The 27,991-nt window shown below is 45.0% G+C and overlaps 1 protein-coding gene and 1 long non-coding RNA gene across 4 annotated transcripts; both read right to left on the reverse strand.

Annotated features, from left to right (window-relative positions):
* Positions 1–165: 165 nt before the first annotated feature.
* Positions 166–27,971, reverse strand: LOC118247922 (prosaposin). Of its 2 annotated transcripts, none has more exons than XM_035546961.2 (14): positions 27,628–27,971; positions 14,767–14,900; positions 13,646–13,720; positions 11,686–11,811; positions 11,233–11,427; positions 10,214–10,357; positions 9,633–9,689; positions 6,734–6,847; positions 5,701–5,796; positions 5,299–5,485; positions 4,990–5,141; positions 3,528–3,608; positions 2,896–3,003; positions 166–2,305 (listed from the first exon to the last, which is right to left on the reverse strand). In XM_035546961.2, the coding sequence occupies exons 1-14, from the start codon at positions 27,698–27,700 to the stop codon at positions 2,270–2,272; spliced, it is 1,578 nt and encodes a 525-aa protein (XP_035402854.1). In that variant the 5' UTR covers positions 27,701–27,971; the 3' UTR covers positions 166–2,269. The 2 variants fall into 2 exon arrangements, with proteins under 2 accessions (XP_035402854.1, XP_035403010.1); XM_035547117.1 differs by lacking the exon at positions 27,628–27,971 and adding an exon at positions 24,476–24,637.
* LOC126913367 (uncharacterized) lies at positions 17,288–18,589 on the reverse strand. 2 transcript variants are annotated; one of them, XR_007708542.1, is made up of 3 exons: positions 18,310–18,589; positions 18,143–18,224; positions 17,288–17,342 (listed from the first exon to the last, which is right to left on the reverse strand). It is a non-coding gene; the product is annotated as an uncharacterized LOC126913367 (long non-coding RNA). The 2 variants fall into 2 exon arrangements; XR_007708543.1 differs by lacking the exon at positions 17,288–17,342 and adding an exon at positions 17,653–17,745.
* Positions 27,972–27,991: the final 20 nt, after the last annotated feature.

Below are 27,991 nucleotides of genomic sequence, written 5' to 3' on the forward strand. Positions count from 1 at the left end.
GGACATGTGTTGCAATGGTAACCTGAATCCTGTCATTCTGCCTCAGATTCTCTGCTGGAAAAGCTTCAGGTGACATTTTGGGCCATGCCCTCCTCTGTGGCAAAGAGACACTGACAAGATCAAGATCCTTCAGCAGCTAGTACACACCAAGGCAAGAAACACACACCGGTTTACAGAAGTTTTTATTGTTCATTAAAGAAGCTTTTGTGCAAAAATCAAGACAATGTTCTTTAGAAAGCAACTGCACGTCCCCCCACACATGTAACTCAAGCGGGTCAGGTGCCCCATTCCACAGGAAGTGAGAAAACTGAAGAGAACCCCAGCAGGAGCACAGGACTTCCCCCAGCTCACCCTGCCCTAGAGGCTGCATGAATCAACCAGCCATTCACTGCTAAAAAACACACAAGAATTAAAACCTTGCCAGCCTGTAAGAGCAAGTGCTGACCCACTCCCACCCCCCAAAAACTCACACAGAAGAGCGCCATCCCCTTTTAAAAAATCCTGTGCTACATGCTGTGGTGTGACACAAGCTGTACCTCTAGGGCAGTGATGCTGAAGAGAGCCCATCGCCTACCTGGCATACCTACCCCTGCTGGGATACACTGCTGGAACCACTGCAAAAGCCTGCCAATACAGAAAGCTGCAGATATTTTACATCTTTAGAGGAAATTCATTTATTTTTTTGAAGCAGTGAGCACTTCAGAGTTCTGTACACATACAAACAGGAAAGACAAATCAGTATTGGTATCTGCCGACACTGCCCAGACATTCAGTATATACAAGTAGTAATAAAAAGCTGCAGTTGAGTGGTTTTCCACTGAACTCCATGAAAATTAGTTTGCTTGTTCCTGAAGCACTGTTACTGGAGCTCCCGCCTCACCCAAGTGACCACACAGAGAGGAGCAGTTGCTGGCACCTTTCTGTAAAGGACTGGAATTTTCAAAGCTCCACCTCAGCCCAGCTTCTCCTCCCCAAAGGTCTCTCCAGAGCTACTTTGGTGCCTTTTGGGGCATTAACTTGCTCAAAATTTTGCACTCAATGCCAGTAAGGCGCTGTGAGGTCTGTCTCAAGCAACATGATTCTCATCCTCAAGCCTCATGACCTCATGGGCCTGACTTGTTTCCAGGGTAGCAGCCTGCCTTGGAAGTCTCCTGTTCAAAATTTTGGCCACTTCAGTGGGATACTTTCTTACTGCACCACTGCAAAAGGCAGCTTGCCAGGTATGTCAAATACCTACCACAGTATTCTTACTCTCTGCCATCTCCACTCACTACTTAGATACATTTCCCAACAGAAATGGAAACTCCAGGGGAAAAAATTTATACTTACAGCTACTCAGAAGGATGAATGCCAGTGAGACTGGGTGGCAGCAATGGGAACTGCCTGCAAGCCTCACAGCACCTCCAAGCTTTAGGTGACTGAAATATGCTGTGAGAGAAAACCAAAAGCAAGGAATGAAACAGCTGCAAGACTAAGCAGAATTGAGCAACTAGGGCAAGGAAAAAAGGGAGCCATTCCTTAAGGATGTCGCAGCATGCTTCAAAAGACTGAAATCCCACTGTTCAGGGCTCAACAATAAAACACCCACGTTGAGACTGAGCAGGCAAAGGAAATAAAAAAGACATGATCTAATATCAAGGGAGGGTTTCCTTGCCTATGATAACACCACAAGCTGTAAGCACAGTCACTCAAGTGCAAATGCATCTTTTTACATACCAGTTACTTTGAAAGTTAGCTGGGCACACAAAGGCCCCCTTCCCTGCATTTATAAAGCTTTGAAAATTCCAGCCGAAGGGATTCCAGGATTCAACATTATCCCTTAAGTTCCCCTACAGTCAAACAAAAATTAATATTCCAGCCAGATGTTAAAAACAAAGCATGTAGTCTTCCCACTGCTGACTACAGAAAGACATTTGAAAGTTTAGTCACTATCTTGTTCTTCTTTAATTTAAAAGATAGTAGTCTCATTTCATCTTCTCTGCCATTCTTCCCAGCACCTAAAAAACACTTCAGCCTACCAATTAAAATCTACAACACACTATTTTTAGGAGCATAATGAGTTAAACTGTACAATCAAAAGTATCTTTGTTAAGTCAACAATGAAGATCTGATCCTTCAACAGCAGCACTGCTACAGAAGTTACAATAAAGGAACTTGAAGGTCAAACTGTTAATGAGGCAGAGAGGAGGGACATTTGAGATACAGCTCTCCAGCCTCGGCCCACACTTTTAAGAGCCATGGCAAACTTTCAGAACTGGAAATACTTCTTCTAGTTCCATACATGACGTTTGCAGTGATCAACAGCCTACAGGGAAAGAAATAGCATACGTGAGTGGAAAAAAGCCTGTTAGCAAACAAGTGGCCACATATATACAATTAACACCTTACTCTGAGCTAAGGTCTTGGGATCAAATCTGTTTTTCTTTAAATAAGTGATTCCATAGAGGACTACAGCAAATAATATTTTTGTCCCCACCCAGAAGCTTCAGGAAAGAATGTTGATGATTCTTGGCCAGTAAAAGGCCTGGCAGAGAGAGCATTAGCCCACAGCAATACTGAAATTTCTAGAGCCTGATCAGAGGTCATGACATGGTCTGTTGGCTCTTGGGTCACACGCTAAATACAAAGCTCAGGCTGCACCTTACTATAGATTCTGAAATGCTGAAATGCCTGCAGAGAAAAAGGAGGAAAGGGGTGAGGAATCAGTCTGCTTGAGAAAGCTAAGAGCTATGGAATAACCTCTAATCAGACTCACCCACCTCTAGCTAGTACCCACTTGCTTTTTGAAACTGAAATTCATCCACTTAAGAGCGTACTAAAGAAGCCAGAAAATTAGTTTTTAAGGAGGTACCAAAGACCAACAGGAAACTCAAGGCAGAATCCTGCCATACGTACATTGCACTGAGCAGCAGTCTCCATGTTCTTACACCAGTAACCAGGACCCCAGACGCAAGCATCATCCCCCAGGAGGGGCTGTTTAGCTGATCCACAGACTCCTAGTTTCTGTGAAAAGAACAGCAGCACAGTCAGTATCTCTCCATTTGCACCAAAAGACCTTGACTGCAGCCCCACACCTGAGCTTCCAACTGAACAAGTGCAGGAGCTGAGGTAGCTTCAGGAGCTCCCACAGCACCATGCTCCACTGACAGCTGCAGTAAATGTGCAGCAAATCTGACACAAGGAAGAATTAAGTTATCACTACTACTTCACATCAGGCCTTGAGAAACAGCTTCTAGAAAGGGACTTCCTCTCACCACATTCAGGACACGCTATGCTTGTTGCTGAACCTCAGCAGCGGATAACCCCGGCAGCTCCTTCCTTCTGTCCTTCCTTGCACAAGGCTGGCAGTCAAACAGCTGTCCATTCATTACACCCAAGGCCTTGCACAAGTGAGTTTGCTCCAAGCATTCAGCGTGCTAATCTTTATTCCAGAAGAGTTTCTGCATGCTAGGCACTGAAAGGCGCACAGAAGAGCAGACAGGACTGTATCAGAGCCCACCCTGAATAGAACTAAATGCCATACTCACAGTGCAAACAAAAGTGGGATCCATCATCTCTGCCAGGAGTTGCACAACCACAGGTTCATACTGTTCCACAAACTGAACACACTGTAACAAAACACAGGTTGAGAGATTCTTTTGTCAAAAGAGATTTACTTGTTAAAGCCCTGAAAAGATTAGAGGAAGATACACTCTTTAGCAGGCAGGCCCAAGCACCCCAATAATTCACACCAAACCAATAAACCAGAGACTTGAACTCTGCAGAGGAAAAAGGATTCAGCAGCACATTAACTACAAAACTAGATCATTTTTAGCTGGCTCATACCTGTCTGCAGACACAACTGAGTACATACAAGGCTACGATTAGAAAGCTGTCAAAAGGAAGAGAACCAAAAGCAGGACAGGCTTTGATTTGCAATGTTTAGCCTCTGATAGCAGAGATCACTGCGATTTCAGGAGGAAAGCACACTCAAGTTGGAGACAAACATCCTAAACAGGCTGGCAGCAATGCACTCAATGCCTCTTAAGGATCTTTAGCCCAATCAGCTAGCATTTACTGCAGCAGCACAAGTGCTTCCCATCATCAACAGCCAGCCCTCTAGTGGAGAGGCCATCTCTGAAGCACAGAGGTGTTGGCACTCTCAGCAGAGACTAATGGCACCAATTAATAAGTCAACCACAGCTATTACACAGCTGCACAGCAGTTAGCAGGAATAGCTGTTTCACAGCTACTTTAAGCCTGTGTGTTATATGCCTGCTAAACTTATAAGCAGTCACCACTGCTGAGCTGACACTCAGCAGCCACCTAATAAGATTTTCAGGTAAATCTTGATAGCAATGGCCTAACAGGTGTTGCCTTTTGCTATCTCACTGGAATTATGCCAGCCTACTTCCAATTACTTTGTTAATCCCCTTAACAAGATCAGTGAGGTGGGGAGAGAAAAAAACAACCTTCAGCTGTTCCTACCCACTGTTCTCACAGGATTTCCAGGCAGACCTTTACTGACTGCAAATGAGCACAACAATCCAGCCAGTCAACCCTTTGAGTAGACAGAGGCTTTCAAGGGCCTGCCAACCACCAAGGATAGGGAATGGGAAAAATCTAGTAGAAAAATCTAGTCCCTCCACACCCCCAACCTCCTTCCAACCTCTGCAGAGGGAAAGATTCCTCCAACTCTGACATGTTATACTGACTGTTCTCATAAAAACCACCATGAGACACTACCCTCTAGCTTTTCCAAATACTCTGCAAGATGTTTCATCCTTCTGTTCATCTTTGACTGCCTTGTTCCAAGTGGAAGGCAGGCTGCCATGCAGCCAGGACTGCTGCAGATCAAATCTGCTCTCCCCCACCCCACACACAACTTTTTTTTTAACTCCCTTTCTCTACTGCACACATGAGGTTGCTATGCTTTTGTGCTAACTAGTGAAGAGTACCAGACCATCAGCAAGACCATTGCTTTTTAGCCTGCTACACAAGATGCTTTACCTGATCACTGACAGACTCCGGCAGGAAGTGACAGACTTTTTCCAGTAAAGCCTCAATCTCAGCTGTTGTGGCATTCTTCTCAAGCTCTTTGTCTGCATAAGCAACTATCATCTTGCAGATGTCACAGAAGCCACCTGCAGGTTTCACCAAAACTGACAAGACAAAAAAAACCATCAACACTTTGGTAGTTCCCCCAAATAGAAGAAAGGAGGCAGCATCACACCAAGGATAGAAGCATGTGTCCTCACAGAGGATATAACCACAGGTGAACTGCTCATTTAGCAATAGTACTAATTCCTCATTACCAACCTGGCTGCTGTGGAGGCTTGTTGGCTGCACAGCACTTCAGCATCACACACACAGCTTCGGGATTTGTTGCTTCCAAGAGCATGTCAATCAAAGCCTGGCCATAGACTTCTATGAAGTCCTTACACTGGTCTTTGACACTTGCTGGGAACAGGTAGCAGATGACCTCCATTTCATGCACGATTTCCTCCTGGAGTACAAGGAAGGATTAGTAGCAAACAAACAGAAATCTGACTCAATTCAAAAGTAAGTTTTTTGCTTACTCTGTCCTAAGAAAGAGGAAGCTCTTGCTCTTGTGAAAGTGAACAACAGAACTAACTTTCCTTCCCTCTTCTAAAGCAGCAATAAGTCAGCCCCATTTTAGCCAAAGCCTTGGTAAAGGTACCATTTTTGTCACTTACACACCTCTGTCTTGTTGCTCTCCAACAGACCAGTCACTTCTTTCACCATAGTCTCACAGATTTCACACAAAGAAAAGGTCTTCTCTTGAACCGAGGCTTTCTGCGTACACAAACATTTATACAAAACAATAAATCAACAGATGAACGGGTTTGACAGAGAACAATTCATAGAAGATCAGTCTAACAGCATTCACATTCAGGTCCAGCGCATTAACTTATTTACCTGGCTAGCCAGTTTGAGCTGGATTTAAAAGGTCTTGCAGAACCCAAAACCTCAAAGGTCTTAGTAAAATGCCTTTCTGAAAAGTAATTTTGTATGATTATTTAAGACCACAGTCCTCAGGTTGTGTAAGGCAGGGAGCTGAATCTAGTAAATACAGAAATAAGCACTGCCACAGTGGCTGGAGTCAAGGGAAATATGAAGTGTTCTTTAAAATACACTGAGAACTAAATTTGTTAGAACTGAAAGCATCCTCCTGTTTGGAAAAAAAAGTCAAACTGAAGGACTTGAAGTAAATTGTTTGACTCTGTTCAGAGGATAACTGTCTGCAAGAGACTTTCCTTTTGAAAAAAAGCTCAGCCCACTTTCTCAACCCAAGGGCTGCGGGAAGCTAAGGTGCTTCTCCAAACTGAGCTTCAGTGTTTTGACTCTGATCAGAATCATCTGTGCATGGGTAACACTGTCACATTTTAAAAGTGTTCAAGGGATAACTACCCATGCAAAGCAAAAATAAAATTCAACTATTTGCCCTCTAGTGTTTGTCAATTAGGAGGGCTACTATACAGTTATAGAACAAGAGTTCCTGCTTTAATTCTGAAGTCTTACCTTACAGCTTCATGTTAGCAAAAGCTCCACTATTCTAACAAGTCAGTCTCCTACTTTACAGATCTACCTCAAAAACTAGAGGCAAGGATTTCATATGCAGGAAGACTTGGAGCATTCTATGCATACAAGCTTTTATTTTTCTGTTCCATCCAGTTCATTACAGTAAAGCAAACAGAACAGCAAAGCTATTGAGAACAAAAAGTTATCTTACCTCCACAGTTTCCATTTTCACTTCATGAACCACCTGAGCTGGCACCAGAGTCTGAAGGGGAACAGATTTCACAGAAGGACAGAATCCAACCATGGCACAGATGTCCTTTGGTTGCTGGAAAGAGAGGTATAACATATATTTAAGAAAGGTATAAAAGATATTGCCCTTTTTAGGAAGCTTGTGGGAATGCAAAGAGAACAGGGGCCAAAGCTTTAAAAGGCTCCAACACAACTAGAGTTTCAAGACTACTTCTACTTCAAGTACTGCCAAAGCATTTGATATGGTTATAGACAGGACAACTACCAAATCAAACTTAGCAGCTCCTTTAAGAGAGGAAGAGGTTAGGCCACATCCATTTAAAAACCCATTTTCCAGGAGCTAATACACTATGCAAGCCCTTCAAAGGAGTTGACTTAAGAGCTACCAACACCAAAACAGACCACCACCATCCCATTAGACCTGCATCCATAAGCTGCTCCCCTGAAAGCTCCAAGTTATTACAGAAGAGGCTAATTATCCTGACTCCAGAGTTCACCCAAGAACTGAAAGAAATGCCTAGGAGAAAGGACTCTTTTTCTCATCCACAAACTACCTTCTTTAAAGCATCCAGTAACACCACACTTTGCAAACAGAAACAGATTCCTGCATTACTGAACACAGCCTATAAGAAACAAAAGTTAACCATGTTAAAGCCTAACCCCTTTTTTTTTAAAAGTATTTGCAATATACTATACGAATTTCTAGTGTTCTTCTCACCGCCAGAGCAAAAACAGAAACAAAGCCTTTCAAAAGGCCAAGTCTTTTGAGAAAGTCTTAAAAACTGACATTACTAAATGCAAAAATAGATGCTCAACATTAGGCAGACAATCTACTCTAAGGAGGCCACGCTACCTAGACAGTGAGAAGGGCTGTACAGAATAACATACTAAATTTGAGTTGTCATCATCCATCTGCCTCCCCCCAACCCCTAAGTCTATTTAAGCTATAAAAGTTACCTTTGGTCCTCCAGGTAATTAGAAAATCACACCCCACCCTGTTACCAGGGCATCGAGCTTCTTATAGCAGAGGCTTATGCAACAGCTTATATGCATCACGCCATATCCTCATGCACAGGCAAAAGCAGTATCTCCAACTAACAGTGCTGCTTCAGATCACATCAGGCAGTACCTTTAAGTCAAGCCCTTTGGTTCATGCATTGTAGTAAGCATTTCCCAATAGTAATGTTAAAGCAACACCCACATACACACAACAGGTTCTCTCTCAGAGAGATGACAGACACAAGGTCTCCCAGGACTGGTTAAATCAGAAGCCCAAACAGCTCTAGGAAGCAGGAGCCTAAAGGCCTCCTGCACCTTCTTTTTCAATTCTGAGCATCCCCTACAACTGATCCACTACAAATTTAAAGATTAACCAAGAAAGGACCCAGGGACAGCTTCACTGAAGCCCTTTTGAGCCCAAATATTAAACCAGAAGCTGAAAGGAGCCTCTGGCTTGCTCTCCCCACATCTATCTGGTATGAAAATGAGCAGATCTGCTGCTCCACCAGTTGAAATCTTGGTATCACGGGCTGGTAGCCAGAGCTGCAAGTAAGACTGATCCACTGGAGGAAATCTACTGCCTTTCCCTGTTTTAATCACATAAATATCCCTTGTATCTGTCAAAACTGAGTACAGTCACACCATGTACACAGCTAATAAAGCAAGAAGTGAACTACAAGCCCTTTAAGAGCAGTAAGTGAACTACAAGCAGGCTATCACCACAGGCAAGTTGCTCACCTACCTGATCCTTCTGTTGACAAAGGAGATTGGAGACAGAGGAAGATAGGAGAAATTAAAGATAACAGTTAAGAAAAAAAAGTCAAGCATTTGAACTGCATAAACTCTTTCCATGAAGACAGAGCATGACACTGGCCCCATCCCAAAAATACACCTAAACTTTAGCAGTGCTACAGCAACCCACATTTCATATTTAATTGCACAGTGCTAACCAGCATTATTTATTTGAAGCTATTCAAATGTCCTGGGCAAGACTATCTTCAGAGTCTGAAAACTCAGCCAGATGCAAGGTGTGGTCATATTTTGTTTTCAGGTGTCAGCAACAAACTACGCTGCAATGCTTACAGTTAAAAACTAGCTGTCATTGGAATAAGGAGGAGTTGTTGTCCCGCCCCCAACCAAGTGTAAAAACAAAAAAGGCCTCTGTGTTGCCAAATTCACATTCACAGCAGCAATAGACTATTCATAAACTCATGCCATAACTTGCTGAATATTTGCACTGCATTCTCTAAAGAAAGGCCTGCCCTTTTAAGAAAAATAAATTTTTTGAGGTTTGGATAAAGAAAAATGCTATGGAGGTGGTCAGAGGTAAAATATATTGTTGCTGCAGAAGACCAGGATTGGTGCAGTACCACTCACTTTCTACAACTCCTATCACAAGCCCAGAGAGCAGCAGATTTGGGACAGCAATTCCACAGTGAGGAGGTTTAGTCTTGCTTCAAATAGACACATTATCTCTAGCACTTAGTTGAACATATTTTGCAATACTGTGACAAAGACCAACTCTAACATGCTTACACAGTATTAGGGGGGAAAAAGTGGTATAAGTACAGGACTGAGAAAATATAAAAGAACATACATAAAACGTTTTCCTCTGTGTCTCAAAGCACTGGAGTGCCTTTGCACTGGTGAAATAGTTGTGGAAGAAGAGGAAAGAGCTGAAGAAAACATTCAGGGACTTAGGTCACTACCCAATTAAATGCCAAATTAAGAGTGTTAACAACAAGACTCATTGCAGTAAGTCTGGGTAGAGCTTTTGCTCTGTGTTTCCTGCTTCCAAGTAAGTCAGGTACACAAAGCAGAAAAATGAAAAGAGAGCAAGTATTACAGTTTACTGATCTTACCATGTGCATCATCATCTGGATAGCCAAGTCAGAATATTCAGAGATATAGCTCTTGCACTGCAGGAAGTGAGAAAAGAAAGTCTTGCTGTAATTATCAAGCCACTTAAGCTGTAGAGGCAACCTAGAATTTCCTAGTACTTCTCAAAGTATTAATTTACATTCTCTACTTAATAACTATACTGTTGTCTTTCAGAGCTCGTCCCAAACATAAGATGACATTTCAGGTTACACAATCATTGCCCGCGTAGCTGTTTATCTAGCAAGTCCTTCTGTTCCTCTCAGGGCAAAACCACGCTGGTGTGACCCCATTACCCTGCCAGGTCACTTTTATGAAAAATGTCTTTAAGGGTTATCAGCAACTTCCTCCTTCAACCTCTTTTTCCCCTCCTCTCTACTCCTACCACCATTTGTTTGACCAGAAAGCTCATGATTTCAGTGTTGAGGTGTTATACTGTGTAACATATCCTACATTACACATGCTCCTTTGTTTAATTAGAGATTATACAGAGAGGACTAAGGCACTGATGAATTATTTTATGTTTATACACAGAAATGGATTTTTAAGTAGAAAGATAGCTTACCATATCAGCCATTCCAGGTCCCAAACGGTCACATTCCTCCTTGGCATGAGCAACTAAAGACTTTACAAAAGATGAATTTGTCCTGACAGCTTCCTGAACATCAGTAACCAGCTGAATGCAGTCTTGGCACACATCCCCATTTCCCTGGGCAAAGAGTAAAAAGTTTAAATTGACACATCAAATAGCTAATTTTAGAAGCTTCAATTACTAAGTTTTAAAGCTATTTTAAATTATATACAAACCTAAATGTTATAGAGTACTTAATATGAAAAGACAAGCTGCTGTTGGTATGTGCAACAGCCACTAGGTGGAGATTAGTACCTACCTACCCGGCTGCAAAACCCAAGATAACTGTTAAGATACCCAATCAAAATCTCTTGGGTTTGTTTACAGACCACAGGGGGAAGGCTTCCAAATCTGGCACAGCTCTCCACCCACAGCAGCTTGTTCTCCACCCACCCGTTAACTCCCATATCTCAGCTCAGCCTCTACTCCCAAGTTCATAGTCTCATCTACTCCCCTTTGTCAATTACTTGTTTCTGAGCCAGTCACCTCTGGACTCAGAGACAAACACTTCCTCTGAAGTGCACAGTCAGGAGATTAATCAGAAAGTAGGAGAATTCTTTTTTTCTTTGAATGCTGGTGCCAAACTGGTGCCAAAGTTGCTCTTGGAAGAAACTGTTTCCAGCAAGACCTGCTTGACAGTCCTGGATGGGAACAGCCCAGCACAAGGCTTAGCTTTACAGGTTGATCCAAAGCAACACATGCAGTCCACGCAGGCTGCATCTATTACCTCACTTAGCTCTAAACCCACAGGTTAAGGAAAAAAAGTATCTATATATATGCAGCACAAAATTCACTAGGAGACAGTAACTCAGGTGAAGAACAAATGCTGAATTCGTGCCCAGGGCAATCCCTTGCCAAGAATCACCAATAAGCTCTTACACAAAGGAGCACTGGCACTCTGGAACAGAAAGTGTTCACTTCTCTTGCACAGCATAATGTCACTGCATTCTTACCTTAGACTTCTGCTTGGGCTTGTCCTGAGGGTAAAGGAGGAGAGGCACATTAGCCATAAGCGGGGATGCTAGCTCAGAGAAGTCCAGCTCTGGTATCTTATTGGTCTGGAGTTGTTTCTGAAGTTTCATTGCTGCAAGGTGCTTCTGAAGGGACTGGCACAGTGAGAGGGCACTGCATACAACTTCAGGTTTATCCTGAGGGAGATAAGATATATAAATAAAAAGCTCTAGACTGATGGCACTGTTATATGACGGAGTAGAGAATCAGTCAGCTGAAACATTACAGCAAGGGAAAGTGTTTCTGAGTAAGGAAGCAATCTTCAAATTTAAAGAACACCAACAAAAGTTGACTCATACAGAAACAAAGATCACATGCACCATCTTACATAGAACAAAAATTCCAGAACCAACAAGAGCACAATTTTCAATTCAGTTAACAACTCATTTACTTACAAACTCTTCTTTGACCATATCCATGATAACCGGTAGGTAGGAATCCACAATTTCTTTGCACTCAGAGGCCAGGCCTTGATCAGGAAGAAACTCGCATGTCTTTTCCAAGTAAGAGCGGATCTCATCCTAACAGGACATAAGGCGGGCCATATATCAAAAGCTCTTTCCAAATGCATGATGTAAAGCCTAAAAAGGCCCTTGGACTCCGGTAGGTACAGACAGCCAGCAAGCAAAACTAAATGAGGTTTTCACACAATATCCTGAGTCAGAACAGACCCACAGAGATCAAGTCAACTCCTGGCTCCATGCAGAACCACCCAAAACCAAACCCTGTATCTGAAAGCAGTGTCCAAACACTTCAACTCCAGCAGCTCAGTGCTATGACAACTGCCCTGGGGAGCCTGTCCCAGTGCCTGACCACCCTCTGGGTGCAGAATCTTTCCCTAGCACCCAGCTTGACCCTCCCCTGTCCCAGCTCCATGCCGTTCCCTCGGGTCCTGTCGCTGTCCCCAGAGAGCAGAGCTCAGCGCCTGCCCCTCCGCTCCCCCTGTGAGGGAGCTGCAGGCCGCCATGAGGCCTCTCCTCAGCCTGCTCTGCTCAGGGCTGAACAGACCAGGGTACCTCAGCTGCTCCTCACACACCTTGCCCTCTGGGCCCTTCACCACTTTTGTAGCCCTCCTTTGGACACTCTTTACTGAAATTCAAAAAGATTACATCAACTGGCTTCCCTTGGCCAACTAGGTGGGTGACCCTACCATTAAAGGAAATCAAGTTTAAGCAGGACCTTCCCCTCAGTGAACCCATGTTGGCTGTGACCACACTGTCCTTCAGATGTTTTTTGATAACTCCCAGAATAAATTTTCTCCATAACTTTACCAGGCACTGAATTGAAACTGACAGGCCTGTAATTACCAGGGTCTTCTTTCTTCCTTTCTTAAAAATTGGAATGATGTTTGCCAGCTTCCAGTCAACTGGGACCTCTCCAGATTCCCAAGACCATTGAAAAATAACAGGTCCTGCAATGCCGCTCTGAGTACACTGGGACAAATCCTATAGACTTATATGCATCCAGATGGAGCAGCAAATCCCGCACAAGGTCGGGGTTGGGTGTGAGTTTATCATTCCTGCAGCCACAGTCCTCCAACTCAGGGAACCTGGGGTCCCAGAGCCTATCACTGATGTCAACAACAGAAGCGAGGAAGGCATTAAACATCTCCGCTTTGTCTATGTCTCAGTTTGTGAGGTGGCCATCCTCATCAAGTAATGGACGTGTTTTCTCTGGCCCTCCTTTTGCTGTTAACATTTAAAAAAAAGTCCCTCACAGTACTGTCTGGCTTCAGCTCTAATTGACCTTTGGTCACACAAATTTTCTCCTTAAAAAGGTGAACAGCATGATCACTATGACCAAGACAGAAGTTTTGCATTACAGCTTTATTTTCCCCAGTCCTGGACCTTCAGTGAGACCCCAAAGTGAAAAATTTGAAATACTTCTGCAAGGCCTGCACAACAGTCTTATCCCCACAGACCATCTACATTTAAGAGGAAATGAAATTATGGGCTGGTGGAAAAGTGATCTGTTCACACAAAGTACTCTGGGTTCATGAAAGAAAATGGAGTCACGTAACCAAAATAAAGCCCACTTTACCTGCTGTAATCATCAACTTCTACACACTGCACTATCCCACCCTCAAGATTAATGGTCCACTAGCACAAGAACAATCATATTTAGTATCTACAGACAATCAGGGACATGTTAGAGAGGGCAAGGCTTGAGAACATGCTCATCTCTATATCCGAAGAGGCTGCATTTCAAAGCCCTATCCTATGTAACCTAGCCCCTTTCAACATTTGCTGTTGAGATTGGGAAAATATCATGCAGACCCCTTCCAACCCCTCACCTCAAGACCTTATGACAAATCAACTAGTGCCTTGGGGCAAGAAGAAGGGGAGCTATACTTACCTCTGTGCCATTGTCCTTCAAAACCTTGCCGACCACTGTTACAAGTTCCTTACACAAGTCACAGGGGATGCTGTTCTAGGGAGAGAAGCAGTGTTACTTGGAAGCAGAATTAAGTGCCTATAAATGCAGTGTGCAAGGAATAATGTGAAGAACAAGCATTACATTCAGAATTTAAAGAAAAAATATTGGCTGAAACAAGGGGGGGCATTTTAAAATAGTGAAGCTATTCCAAGCATGTTCCACTCCAGTTTCTTCAGTAAATCAACTTGATATGAAGAAGCAGGTATGCTATCACCCGCTTATTTCACCTAGTCCCACCACCCTTGAATTGTAAAATTTATTGCCCTGAGAAGCCCTCTCCTGAACCTGTTTTTACTTTACTCTCTCAAGAGTCTAAATTTCCAAAATGCCCTAGAAGCACAGGAACCTTTCAGACTGCTTCACTCATTTTAATTACTCTGCCCTTCTAACATTCCCCTTTTCCCCTACTTTTCCACAAGTTGAAACATGTCAGGGCACATATACGTGCAAGGTGGGTTGAATGCAACCATGCATAAAATGCCTTTTTCCCCAAGAAAGTTGGGGAACAGCACCGTAAGGGGTACAGCTATATCTATAAAGCAGCACTCACTTCAGCAGAATTTGAAAAGCCATGCTAAACTTGGCAATTGTATCATTATGTACTGACAGAGCTTTCATAATGTAGCACATACTGTATCCTTTGTAGAACATTAACCTGTAAGAAAGGCCTAAAAATAAAAGTGCTGTGTTTCTTTATTTTTAAATAAACCTATGAGTTTGACATGGCTCAGAGTAAGAAAGGGCTCTATGAATTAGGAATCTTCTTAATACAGAGGAATGAGTCTGAAATCCCCTAGCTCTGTTCCACATACTGCTCAGCAATTGTGCAATAGGTCACACGAGAAGTCAGCAGACAAGTTGTGCAACGCAACGAAATGGAAAGCAACCCGTATCTGCCACCCAAATTAACTCGTGGCAACCAAGACTAGTCAGATGTAGCACTTAACTCCAATCAGCGACTTGAAAATCTTCATCGGCACATGGAAACCAGCCACCCAAGCTGTAAGTGGGAAGACGACATCTCAGCGGTTGATACTTACTACAGTAGGCTTGTTCCAGACGTTCTGCTGGCAGTGTTTCACTGCTCCACATTGTGATGCTGTCCGAAGGCTCTGACACCAGACCTCCGGACCCTTTGCACAGTCCTTCTGCCACACAACAGGGTTGGCCACAGCTGCCAAAGAAAGAATTGTTCTTTCAGTTGCACCTTGGAATGATTTGCACTTCAAAGCAAGCAGGTTAATGCCATACCATGTAATTACAGACTTTCCATTAGGCCACTTCAGTTTACCAACACTTTTAAGCAGATTTCAATACAGCAATTTTTATCCTGAGAGGTAAGGATGAGTCTCAAATACCGACAGCACAGCCAAACAACTCCAGAAAACCAAAGCAGCTGATCTTCCTCACCACCTCAGCAGCCCATTCCTCTACCATCACCTTTCATAAAGCAAACAAAAACCCCAATGTTTTCCTCATCACACAACTACCAGACAACTTGAAACAGGAAAACCACTCGTTGCAGAAAGCCACACCTGAGACTGCATGCTGCAGCCCCTGCTCTCCTGTCCTTACAGCAATTTCCAACTCCAAACCAGCAGCCGCATCTAGCCTGTAATTGCAGTCTGCATTCCTTCTCCTAGGTGATCACTCTCTTCTCCTGGAGCAACAGAGCTGCGAAACTCATTTGATTAGAAGCCATGACAATGCACACATTTGCATGGAAGACTTAAGAGCCAGGTGAAGGCTGAAACACTGCTCACAAAGTTTCAAGAAAGTCAAAGCCAAAAAGGGACAACACAAGACATTCTATCACATAGTTTTTAATCCAATTAAACCCATTTAGATTTTATTTCTTCTTGGTCAGTTCAGCTGTGTACAAAAAACTGTGTGCAGAAAAAAATGAGGACAAGCCCTTGCCTGGACACTACCTCCACCCCACATGGAGCTGTCAGGTAACCTACAAAGTTCTGAAGTTAAATACAGAAAGCCACTTACAGGGAGCCTCCCTAAAGATGTGTAAAAGCTCTGTACTGTTAGTAAGCAATGGGACAAGTCAACAAAGCTCACCTTCTGGCTAATTTCAAGCCTTTTTATTTGTTTATTGTGCTGGCCTGCAAACGCCACAGGACCAGATGCTCAGCTTCATCCAGTTTTCTAAATCCATCCTACCTGTGGGTAGGCTCAATTTCTTCAGCAGTCAGCCTCTCTTAGGTTGCACTAACCAAGGAAGAAACAACTCCTAAAATCCTACAGCAGGCAGGCTCCAGTGAAACCTGCTACAGTCTAATCCTACAGCACACTGCTGTCAAAGTTTAAAAAAACAAGCCTGTTCAAACCTATTAGCTGTATAGGTGTTTTTCCACAGCCATTATTTTCACATCGACACTATTTACACATCACAAAATGCTGTAAAATTACATTGTCAGCCAAGAAGCAGAAATTAAACTGATTGCTACAAAGCTTCTAGTGAGGTTATAACAGATGAATAATCACTTTTCTATTTCTCACATCTCGACTACGTAATTAGAGGATCAACTTAACAGCTGAATTACCAGCACATCTGCTAGGTACACAGCCAGTACACATCAAGTAGAGCCAGATAAACAGTGCTTTATAGGTGACAGTCTGTAGCCTTTCAGCTGTTGATTTCTAAAGCCTGTTTACACTGGATTTCACAGAGGAATGACCCATTTATTTTAAGAAAAACGTGCTTGGAATATTTAAGCTTGCACACAAGAGCAAGAAGTTTGTCACGCTCTCTCCCAGGAAAAAGCATGGAAAAATGAACATTTTTCAGCAAAGCAGCACATTAAGACTGTAGAAATAAGACTTCTGAACTTGTAAGCATGCACAGTTAGCATAATATTTACAGATGGCCTGTTCTAATGTGCAACACTATTATCTGGAAGCACCAACAAGAGCAAAGTTTTAAAGTCAGCCTGGTCAGGCAGCTAGCTGTTAGCTCCTGGCAGGACGACAACAAGCAAGTAGCCACTTGGTTGAGGAAGGAGTTATTCTTCCCTTTCAGATACTGGCAGCAAACAGGGTAGGAAGTTCTGCAAGGTAGAGTTAAGTCTGGCTAAAGTCAAGCAAGACCTCGACTTTAAACAGGGGAATTAAGGGCTTCTAACTATTTAGAAGAAAAGCTTTTAACCTATGCCTTCAGTTCTGTGCATCAAAAGAAAAACCCTCTCCCTCCCATCTGCAACATGCAATAAAGCTACAGAACTAAACAACTACAAACAACAAGAGTTATGCCATGCAGTTTAAGCTCTCAATCTAATAGGTCATCTAAAACCCAAGCTGAGGAATTCACACAGTAACTTGCACTGGTTTGATCTAGCTCTTAACGAGCTTTCAGTTTTTGTTTGGATTTTTATTTCAACATGCCTGTCATTCTATGAACCTTAATATCCACACCAGTTTTGGCAGAACCTCCAGCAACTGGTCTTGTTCCTCCATCATCTCTGACCTGGTTATCACAACTACAGGACAGAATACTAGGCCACTGGGCACACAGCGCCCAGATTTGAGGACAATGGCACAAACGTTACCTGCAATCCTCAAGAGGAGATCGGAGCCACAAAAAAAATCCCACACAACTCAGAAGAGCCTGAGACAAGTAAGAACAAGTAACAAGTATGAGAAGCATCAAGCAGTTTGTAAGCACTGAAAGTTACCAATACAATGCAAGAACCCCGAACACCTTCCTACTGGCATTACATGAAGCCCTCACCCCTGCACACCACCACAGCAGGATGGGACACCAACATATCTACAAGGCTTTCCCATCAAAAAAAGCCAAGAGACCCAGGAAACCTTAACTAGTTATTAGCACAAACTTTTACCTGCAGAGAACAGAAGTATCCTTTCAGCTACAAAGGACACTGGGGAAGTTTGTTTTTACCTTCTGAGAAGATAAATCTACATTTGATGCTTTCAGTACAGATCTTTCTTGTCAAATGGTGACAGCACATTTGTTTGGGCCACACATCACTGGCACATATTAGAAGGAGCTACAGAACAAAGGCAACATCTGCTAAGTGAGGCATCTTTTCTTCCTTCTTCCACAGTGACTTTAAATATAAGTAGGCTTGTATTAGTTTCTATTATGTTGAATTGTATTACCCAACCCAATTTCTGGTATCAAAAGGATGCACCTTCACTGCATTATCCACCCCTCCCTTTCTGAATGTCCAGGGAAAAACAAACAAAACTAAAAACCTCTACATTAATTCAGCTTTTGCAGATTCAGAAAATAGCCTTAAGTCCTCTACCATCTCCACTACTTATTTCCTTTAGCTTGTTCTCCTCTTTCTTTTCAAGACAGCATTTTTCCTTGTCTATTAAGTTATATTACAACCAAACTTCCAAGTGTTAAAACCTTGTGCTGGTTCACAACAGAACAGTTACCTTGCCTGCTCCCTAAAAACAACCTCTCCAGCAAGACGTGACACTTTAACGTGGTATTTCACATCCCCAGCACAGCAGCAGCCTGAAGAAAACAAAGCACTGTCAGTTACCTTGCACAACTCTTAATACTTGCTGGATAAACCCAATGGGATTACCTTCTTAGTTACCTCTGGCATCCTTTTATTTCATATATTGTTCTTTACCGATCTGAGGTCATCCATTTTTAAATAGGCTTCTCCTTTCTCTGTAGATTAGCTCTCACCAGTCACATCATGCCCTTCCAAACCTGCTCCCCTTCCAAGAAGTTCTCACAAGCCACTATTTTTAGAGAACCAAACAAGTTTATCTGTGAAGGCCACGGTGCTTCAGTACTCCTCCTCTTCTGTGGCTCAGCCCTTCTTGAACTGGTTTCTTCTGTTTTAGAAAGAACAGCCTTTGCTGCACAGAACTTCTCCTGAATTAAGCAGAGAGAAAATGGAGGAGGAAGGAAAAGGGGGAGGTGAAAATGCAATCCACATACCGAATTAAAGAGCTTTCAGATGTAAAAGACTTCAGCTTTCAGGCTTGTAGCCAAGCTGACAGCCCACAGGCACCCTGTGATCCTTGCCTACTGGCAGCTTCTTGAAACCAATGATGAGACACTCAAACCCACTTTGACTTCTCCAATGCTTGTGTCTGTGAGACTACAGAAGCTGTCTCCTGGAACAAGCATTGCCTCAAAAACACAGCCTGACAACAATCAAACTCCCCAAAGTCAGAAAGGTAACAGCAGCAGCAGGAGCAACCTCTTCCCAGAGGCCCAGGTCAGTAACCTAACACTGCTGGAATATCACTGACAGAGTCCTGACAAGCAAGAGCTCCTGCACAGGGCCCTGCCAAGGAATTCGTACAAAACTATTGCCTCTTCCCTTGCCACTAGGTACCACCTGGGAGGGCAGCACTAAAACAGACATTGGTCAAGCAGGGGTGACAAACTACTCAGACTACATCTTTTCTACTTGAAGGGCTTACAGAACTACGCATATGGAAGTACAGTGAGCTTCTTCACTCCTCTTAAGCAAAAAGTAACCTAGAAGGAGGCTTACAATGGCTGCATGACCAGTCTGCGAGGGCAGCTGCTGGAAAAATGGTTAGGTAATTACCCCTTCTGGCAATAGCCTTCCCTTCCCTCAAGCATCTGTTAGACTTCTTCCACTTACAGCCAGCCCAACTTCTCCTCAAGATGGGCAGAAAAACATCTGAAGCAATCTCCTCCAAAGCTGTACTCAATTTACTAATGAGACTTTCATGATCAAGCTTAATTAACACCTTACATAAGCTTCTATGAACAGGGATTCTATATGGGCCAGACCAGAGTCCCTAAAGAGCAATAGGATAAACTGGGAAACTGTCACCCAGAACACAGAAATTCAGCTTGAAGACTCAAGTCTCCTCCAAACCTGACTGCTAGGAAAGCCTCAATGTAAGCAGCAGTTTCATGGACAAATTAACCTGTAATTGGTGAGAAAAGGAAAGAGCTGAGCTGTTGTTTATTTTAAAGCATCGCATTCAAACATGGAAGATAACTTGGGGTGCTATCAACTCTTATGCCTTTGTGACAATCCAATTTGTTCCAAATATATCAACATCCATCAGGAGAGATGTTTTTTTCCAGGCTATCCCACTTGGCAGTGTTTAAAGAAAAGCCATTATCTCCCAGAAATGCCCAGACACCAAGTGAATGCATCCATCTCCTCCACTCTGCACTCAGTAACTAAGTTTTCCCCGGTCCTTTTCGGAATTGCACATGTAAAGCATCTTCAAGCTAAAGAAGTCAAGTGGGATCAACTTCTCTTCATCGAATCTTACAAAGTGTCAACAAGTCAAGGGGTGTCTACAACCTCGAGTTATTTGAAGGGCCCGGTACTCCACAGCCTCTCCAGTCAGTTAGTGAGTTTAAGGAACATTTCACAAGTTGTAACCAGCTCACACCACTAAGAACTCATGCCAAAGTCTACTGTGCTTTTGGATTAACAAGGCAGCAACCGACCGCAGCATTTGAAAGATTACAGGCAGTTTGTGGGGTAAACAGATGAAATCTGGCTAGACATTATCGGTTCTCCAGATGTCAGCTAAAATCAGAGCCTTCCTGTCCGGTATCTGCTCATCAAGTATCAAGCTCAAAACATTCACACAGTGTAATTCACAGGAAGCAGATTTTCATTTCAAGCCACAATTGGGCTCTTCGTTGCAGTGGGGAGCGCCCTCCTGTTCTGGCGTACTACCTTTGGTGTAAAGCATCACTCCTACCTCAGACACGCCCTCGCTTCCCACAGCAGAAGATAGACACCATAGGAGGAGCAGCTTCTGTACATAAAGCAATCACAACAAAATTAAAGATAACAGAACATGATGAGCCAAAGCAGTAAAATTAGCTCTACTGTCCCAATAAGTGGTCACAGTTCCTGTAAGGCTGTAAGAGAAGCACAATTTCTACACTGATCAGAGTTTGCTACGAGGTTGCCAAGCAAGCAGCGACTTCTCCCTGAGATTTTCCTGCGACAGAAGCTGGAAGAGAGATCTGGATGTTCCAGAGCATCTGGCAGTCACCAGGGGAAAGCGGTCCCATAGAGGATGTTGGGATCTTTCCCCAGGAGACTACAGGAAGAATTATCCCTGCAGCAGAAGTTTTTCCCTGTAGAAACATGCCTAAACTTTTTAACAAGCTTGTTTTCCATCTCAATTCCTGCTGGTTTGTTTTGGGGTTCTCTGGGGATAAATGGATGGATTTCATGTAAATGTCTGCAGAAACTCTATATTGAGCACTCCCCTTTCTCCAGGCAAGTAGATTCATCCCACCTGCTAATTACATTTAGAGTGCCACATCTGGATGAGGAGAGACCAAGTTCTTGGCCACAGGTTACACTGCAGTCCCAGCACAGCGCAGGTGAAGTCCAGAGACACACGAAGTCTTCAGAAAACAGAAGGGCAGTTCTAGACACCTCTGGGAAGAAAGTCTCTGGAGCAATGCTCTTTTCCCCACTGCCATCAGAATGAATGAACGCCAGAGGCAGAGGACAAGAGGAAGCTCCCTTCAGGAAAGGAAGGACATTAGACCCCCGCAGCTGAGCAGAGAACATATGCCAGAGGGATGAAAAGGGACATTTCAAAGAGCAACTCTGGGAGGACAGCAGTTAGCTATGGGAGACCCTGGAAAGGCAAACTGTGGTGCATAAACTGAAAGAATAACCCAGGCAGGAGAACAGCAACAAAGCAACTGAGAGCAGGAACGAATGAAATGTTGAACCCTAATCTATGCATACTAATAGCCTGCATCCACAGGCGAACATAGTCAAAGGATTTTAAACTTATTACTGAAAAAAATAAGCCTTGAAATCTCGTTGCAAGATTCAGTTACTCTGAATTCAAATCCCTCTGGATGCAGACTATTGCAGAAGCATAGAACAAAGTTGAAAAACCAGAGTAAACAGTGCAAATATTTCTCCTCGAGAGGAGAAATATCAGTATCTGAAACTAAATATTGCTCTGTGACCCAACACACAGACGAGCATTACCCCAAAAATACACACACACGCTTCAGAGACCAGAGAAGTACCCCGTTTAACTTGCAGTCTTAGCAGCAGCAGACAAGAACTGCTCCACCAGCAGCAGAGTCCAACCTCCCAGAGAGTCCCGCTGACATCACCGTCACCTGATGGAGACGCTTCCAGTTTTGCTGACAAGCTTCCGTCCCCTCTCTCCTTCCACCTTCTGCGCTATCTCAGCTTTTAGAGCTTTCCAGAACTGCTCCTTTGTGGTACAATGCAGAGCACAAACCAAGGCTGCAGGAAGATCTCACAAACTCCAGCATTTCTGCAGAAGCAACCATGCATTTCACTCAGAGCAGCCGTGAATATGCAGAACAGCTTGTTCAGTTCCTCCAAGAACAATTCTTTCTATTTATGCCCCTTCCGCAAACAACGCAGAGATTGTCCAAGGACAGGTTTACACACCAGTCACGTGGCTGTAGCAGCACTCTGTCACCAGTGTGTTATGTGATGGTGTATACCTCATACCCACAGCACTCCTCCAACAGGAAGACTTTTTAAGACACCTTCCTTCCACTGTCTGCCTAATTTCATCTCCAGCACAAGCACAGCCTGGCTGTTAGAAATCACTTTCCCTGCCAGAACAGGCCTGTAAACTACAGAGCACCAGTCTAGCTCAATTATCTGCCCTTACCACCTCCTCCAGGAAATTCAGGTCAGGCAGACCAGCTCAGGTCTTCAATTCATCTGACTGTTTTCTTTTCCTCAATGTTCTGGCTGGCATTTGCTAGAGGAATTACCAATCTTGGGAGGAAGGAAAATTAAGTCTGCTATTATAGGAGGAATAAAAACCACATCCTCAAACTTTTCACTTTCAGCTTCCAGCTTAACTTTCATTGTACCAGGAGAAACAAGAAATATGCCTTACTCAAAAGATACCAACTTCCGTTAAAACTCTGCTCCCAGCCTTCCTTCTTTCCTGATGCCAAAGATCAGCAATAATCAAAAAGCATACTCCCAGTATCACAAGCTCTCTACAATCTGCTTTAATTCCTTTGTGTCTCCTTTAAAGGGAAGATGCACCGGAGCATTTGTAAGTAGGTCAACCAAAAACCCTCATGGCCTACCAGCCATGCTGTAAGCCAGCCAAGTAACTCCATTAGGATACAACAACAAGGGTAGCTAGATTTTGATGCAGCTAATTAGCTAACTTGTCACATGAAAGTGGTGTCCCAGGTTGTCACAGCCAAATCTCCAGAAAAATCTGCACGGCATTACCGTAGGTGAGTCAATCAGTAGTCATAACTGGACTCTGGTGAAAAGAGACAGGTGTTTATTTCTGTTAAAACAGTGACTTCCTAAAGAAAAACAGGACCAACAAGTCTTCTGCTATGCTCAGTTGCATACACATGCCCTTAACAAGCAGACCAGGTTAACTCTCATTGCTGAACTGGTTTCTCATTACAATTTCCCTAAATACACTAGTGGGAAACTTGGAAGAATGCTTCCAAGACAAATGCTTTTTGCTCTTAAAGCGCAAGAAACCACAATTTTAGTGACTCAAAAACAGTCCCAAGGAAAGTGATGACCCACAGGAGATAATTTAGCATAGAGCCAACACAGAAATGATATTACCCCAGCAGGTAAACAAGCAGAGTGAAAGGCAGCATTTGCTTTGTTTCCAGCCGGAAAAGCCAGAGTTTCTCCACCGAACTGCCCACATACCGGTACAGCAGAAGCGCGCTTCCTGGAGTATAACAGTAGTGCACAATTCCGCAATATCTGCGGCCTGCCAGTTGGTTACACCTACGGCTTTCAAACAGCTATTCAGGCTTTTCTTTAGCCGACTGGTGAAATATGGCAGGTTTAACGAATAGGCTGGATGTTTAAAACATTTTATTTAAAGGAAAATTCTCAAAATAGGAAGCCTAGGTGAATCAGTCCACTGCTGTCTGTATCATTGCACCTTTAATGTGGAGGTCTCTGTGCCTGAAGGGATACACCCCTCTAGTCAGCCCAGGAATCATTTCTATATCTGTCTAGCTTCCTCAAAACACAAAATGCAAACATTGCCCTTGCTAATCTCTAGCCCTAATGGTAAACACAGAATATTTCTTATTTCCCCACCACCACTTTCACATGGGCACCAACCAACAATGCAGTACAGAGACAAAGCGATGGGATTTTCCATCTGGAGCCGGAAACCCAAACAAAGCAAGGCTGTTAAAAGCACATAACAGAAAGGGCTACCTCTTGGTGTCTCAAAGAGGATTAGCACTGAGCCGTCCCTGAAGTGGCAAAGATAAATGGGGCCTCTTGGCCAGCTGCTGGAAGCAGGACAGCTTCTAGCAAGCGCCCTTACAGAGCTCTAGGTCATGCAGGTGCCTTTCTCCAATCATCGCTAGGAGAAATATGAAATAACGCGGTGGTGCTGTTAATGCAGAGCCCCCTGAGCCCAGCAGTGCTAAGGGGGCTCCCCACAGCCCCCTCCCCTGCCTGCTGCTCCCCCCGCCTCCATTTCCCCACCCCTGCTCCTACGAGGCCGCTTCTCCCCCGGGCCCAGCACCGTTAAACCCGGCAGCCGGGTCCGGCAGCTCCGTGACTACTAGAAAATAAAAAAAATAAACACTTTCATACCCCCCCTCACCCCCAACACGGCCGGAGGTCACCGCAAGGAACCCGGGGGCTGCGGGAGGGAGGCGAGGGGAGGCCGGGCCGGGGGGATAGGGCGAGCCTGGGGGTGTTGGGAGGCCCGAGGGTGCTGAGGGGAGGCCCGGGGGTGCCGGGGTCCGCCCGTGCCGCTTACCGGCTGCCAGCAGCGCCAGCAGCCCCAGGAGCGGCGCCGCCATCGTCCCGCGCCCGTCTGCAATGCGGCGCCGCCGCCGCGCCGCGCCTTATTTATAGGCTGCGCCGCGCATGCGCGCCCGGCGCCCCGCCCCCGTGCGCGCCCCCGCTCCTGCGCGTGCGCGAGGGGAGGGTCGCGCCCGGCGCCCCCTCCCCTCCTTTCTTCCTCCTTCTTGCTGGAGCCGCGCATGCGTTGTGCGGCTCGGGGCTGAGAGGGGCGCGAAATGGCGGCCGCGGGCCTACGTCACGGCCCTAATAAACGTTCCCAGTAAACGTCCCCGTCTTAATAAACGTCCCTGTCCTAATAAACACCACGGCCCTAATAAACGTTAATTTTAATGACAATTATCAAAGCCTGAGCTGGCTTGATGCATCCCAGCCCCTTCCCCTGGACTGATGCAGCCCACTGAAAGAACAAATTGTAAAAATACAAAACGCAGAATGCTTTCCTGAACCTGTGCTGGGGGCTTCCCGTTGCGGGAGGAAGGGTCCCACTGAGCCCTGATTACCTCCCAGGGACGTTCCCCAGTCTCACTTTGACTCACAGAGCTTCAATGCCTCACATCTGAAGCACTCACAATCTGCAAGGCTCAGCCTTCCTCTTTCAGTTCTTTTTCTTCATTTCTTTCTGAAGATGATGCGATCAGGAGCACAGTACAGTCTTACATGGCTCCTCCAAGACAGGTGCACGCTCTTCTTACCTCACAAGGCCACCACAACTCAGGTCTCACCCAATGTTTTACAGGACACAAAGATCACTCCGTAGCCCGGCTTCATGCAAGCCCTGCCTTCATAGGACCAGCCAATCACAGCTACATCTTTTCTTTTAATTAATCAACAGTTATTGCAAGTGCATGTGCAGGTCTTCGAGATACTGCCCTTCAGACAAGTGCATACCCAGCATTACCGCGTTAGGTCCCTACCTACCTGTACATTTCTCAAAGACTAGACTTGTTGATAACATTTAAAGGTTTCCATGCAGTTTAAAGGTTTGGGGGAAGTGGATCTGCTTTGTTTCATTTTGCATATCTATATCCAAACAAGGCAAGACATACTTCTCTTATGAAGATCTTTTTAAAGTCCCAAGCCAAGCTAAGAAGCCACTGTGGGCAGCTGTTGGTTATCCTGTTCTTCTTTGTGAGCATACACACCAAGAGTGCCCCACAACTTCATCAAGAGCCTCCAAAGACCACAAGCAGCAGGACCAGGGACTCTTAGGTATTTCCTAACTAAATCAGATGGACAGAACCAACCAGACAGAAAGCCATTGTGAACAGCAATTTTGGCCGGAGCAAGCAAACAACCTTTACTCTGGTCCTAAAGCCACCTTGCATAGGCAGGGCCTGGCATGCCTCTCTTATCTCTTGTGTGCACAAAGTGTTGATAAGGCACCTTAACTTTCTAAGCCAACAGTCAGCTTAGGAACACACACACACAAACAGCTTTGTGAAGAAGAACATTTAGAAGCGGGGTGGGGGTAAAATAAGACTGTTTGGAAAAGGAGAGCCATTTCAGCAGGCAGGGTGTCTCTGGTGCCACCCCCAATCCATTGTCATGGCAGGCAACAAGACAGCCACTGCCAGCCAAGATCTGCCTGGAGCGCTGCCACTTCTAGTTGTTTGGAGACTTCTTTTTTTTTTAATTATTATTACAAAGCATATAATGATATCTAGCTATCACCTTCCTGATTGTCGCTATGACATATCTACTGTTTCTGCGATATCTCCTAGTAGTTTTCTCACTTAAATGGAATCACAAAAATTATATAGCATCAAGAGATCAAGCACTGGCCATTTGCCAGTGATGATGGGACTGTCTGCAAGAGGGAAATCCCATAGCACAGCTTGTCCTACTGAGACCAGGTCCAGCTCACAGATACGAGGAGCCCACTGCATGGACAGAGACCTCACCCTGACAGCATCAACAACAGCCGTGCACCATCTACCTACCACCTTCTGCTTCTGTGAGCTTCTGCTCAGATTTGGGGTTTCCCCGAAAGATAGGCCTTTCAGATAAGATGTCACATAAGGCTTCCCGGGAATGGCTGTGGCTTGTCCGCAGTCACAAACAACTGAGTCAGTGTGCTGTGGATGGGGGGAAGGAGGCCTTTCTGACACCATCCTGGGCACCATGTCTGGCATCCACTGGGCTCTGCCATGAGCAGCTTCAACTCACTGACCTCCCCTCTCTAAGCCAGCTTTCTGCAAGCCTCAGAAATAGGACAAGACCTTTTCTTTTGGTTATTGAGATTACTTTGACAGATAGCCAGTTGAGCAGATAGTGGGGCACTGCCTATGAGATGCAAGCATTTCTTCTCACAGGCTCTGAAGCCTCCTTGCAGTAGCCTGTGCAAATTGTTAAACCAGAACCACAGTTGTTTAAATACAGTTGTAGGCTGTTTGTCCAAGAACTTGTTTTCAGCCCCAGTTATGAGAGGCACAGAGAAAGTGAGTAGTAAGAGCTTTGGGCCGGGAAGCTGCTGGTAGCAGGGACTGTGCTGCAGCCCAGCCTGTGACTCATGTTCAGGGCTGCCTCCCCTACCAACCAGTCCAGCCGGGCTGGCACCAGGGCCCAGCCGGCTCCAGAAAGCCTGATGCTCAGTTTTGTCATGCCTACGGCACACAAATTCCTTCCACGGGCTGCCTCGCCCTCCTCCTCCTCGCGCTGCTTTCCCCGCTTTGCATAAGCAGCACGCACACACACAAGACATCTCTGTTTGGCAATCTCGGAGGCCAGCCAGAGGCCCCTGCAGGCTCTGCTTTTGCAGCCTGCCGGAGACAGCTCTGCAGGAGAAACTCTCTCCTTGCCAAAAATAAATAAAAAAAAAAGGCATTTTCTGCAGCAGCCTGGCTTTCAGACCACTTTGCATTTCCACTCCGACTGCACCAAGCTGTCAGAGAGGAAGCAAAAGCAAGCCACAAATTACAGCCTGGCAGCCTTGGGAAGGGCCTTGAGCACATCTGAAGTTTGTTCCAGCCCAAGCAGAAGCAGCCTCCCAGTGACTCATCAACATCTCGCCGGGTCCCGACTCGAGACAGGCTCCCCGCCACACGCCAGATGCTCTGCCCCCGCCAGATGCTCTGCCCCCGCCAGATGCTCTGCCCCCATCCTCACCACCGGCACGGTGCAGAGGAGAAACTCCAGCTCCGACTTGAAGGAGGAAGCACCAGGCCATTTTCCAGCTCATCTGGCCCACAGCGGGTCCCCACCTCCTGTCACTTTGTTCTGCTGCTCCTCAGGCTCCTCCACCTCCCTGCCACAGCAAAACAACCCTGCCCTGCAGAAGCAGATGGTTCTTTGCTGGATTAGTGACCCGAATCAGCCCAGGGCAGCAGAGCAACATGCCATGAGCCGGCAGGGCCGTGGGAGGGAGGCAGAAGCAGCCCCACGCTCCTCTACGAGCCTCGCATTCCCTTGCACCAGCATGAACAGCCCAGCCCAGGGGCTGAGACAGCAACAGAGCAACCCAGTCCTCTCC

This window comes from Cygnus atratus, chromosome 7 (assembly GCF_013377495.2).
Source record: "Cygnus atratus isolate AKBS03 ecotype Queensland, Australia chromosome 7, CAtr_DNAZoo_HiC_assembly, whole genome shotgun sequence".
Lineage (NCBI taxonomy): Eukaryota > Metazoa > Chordata > Aves > Anseriformes > Anatidae > Cygnus > Cygnus atratus.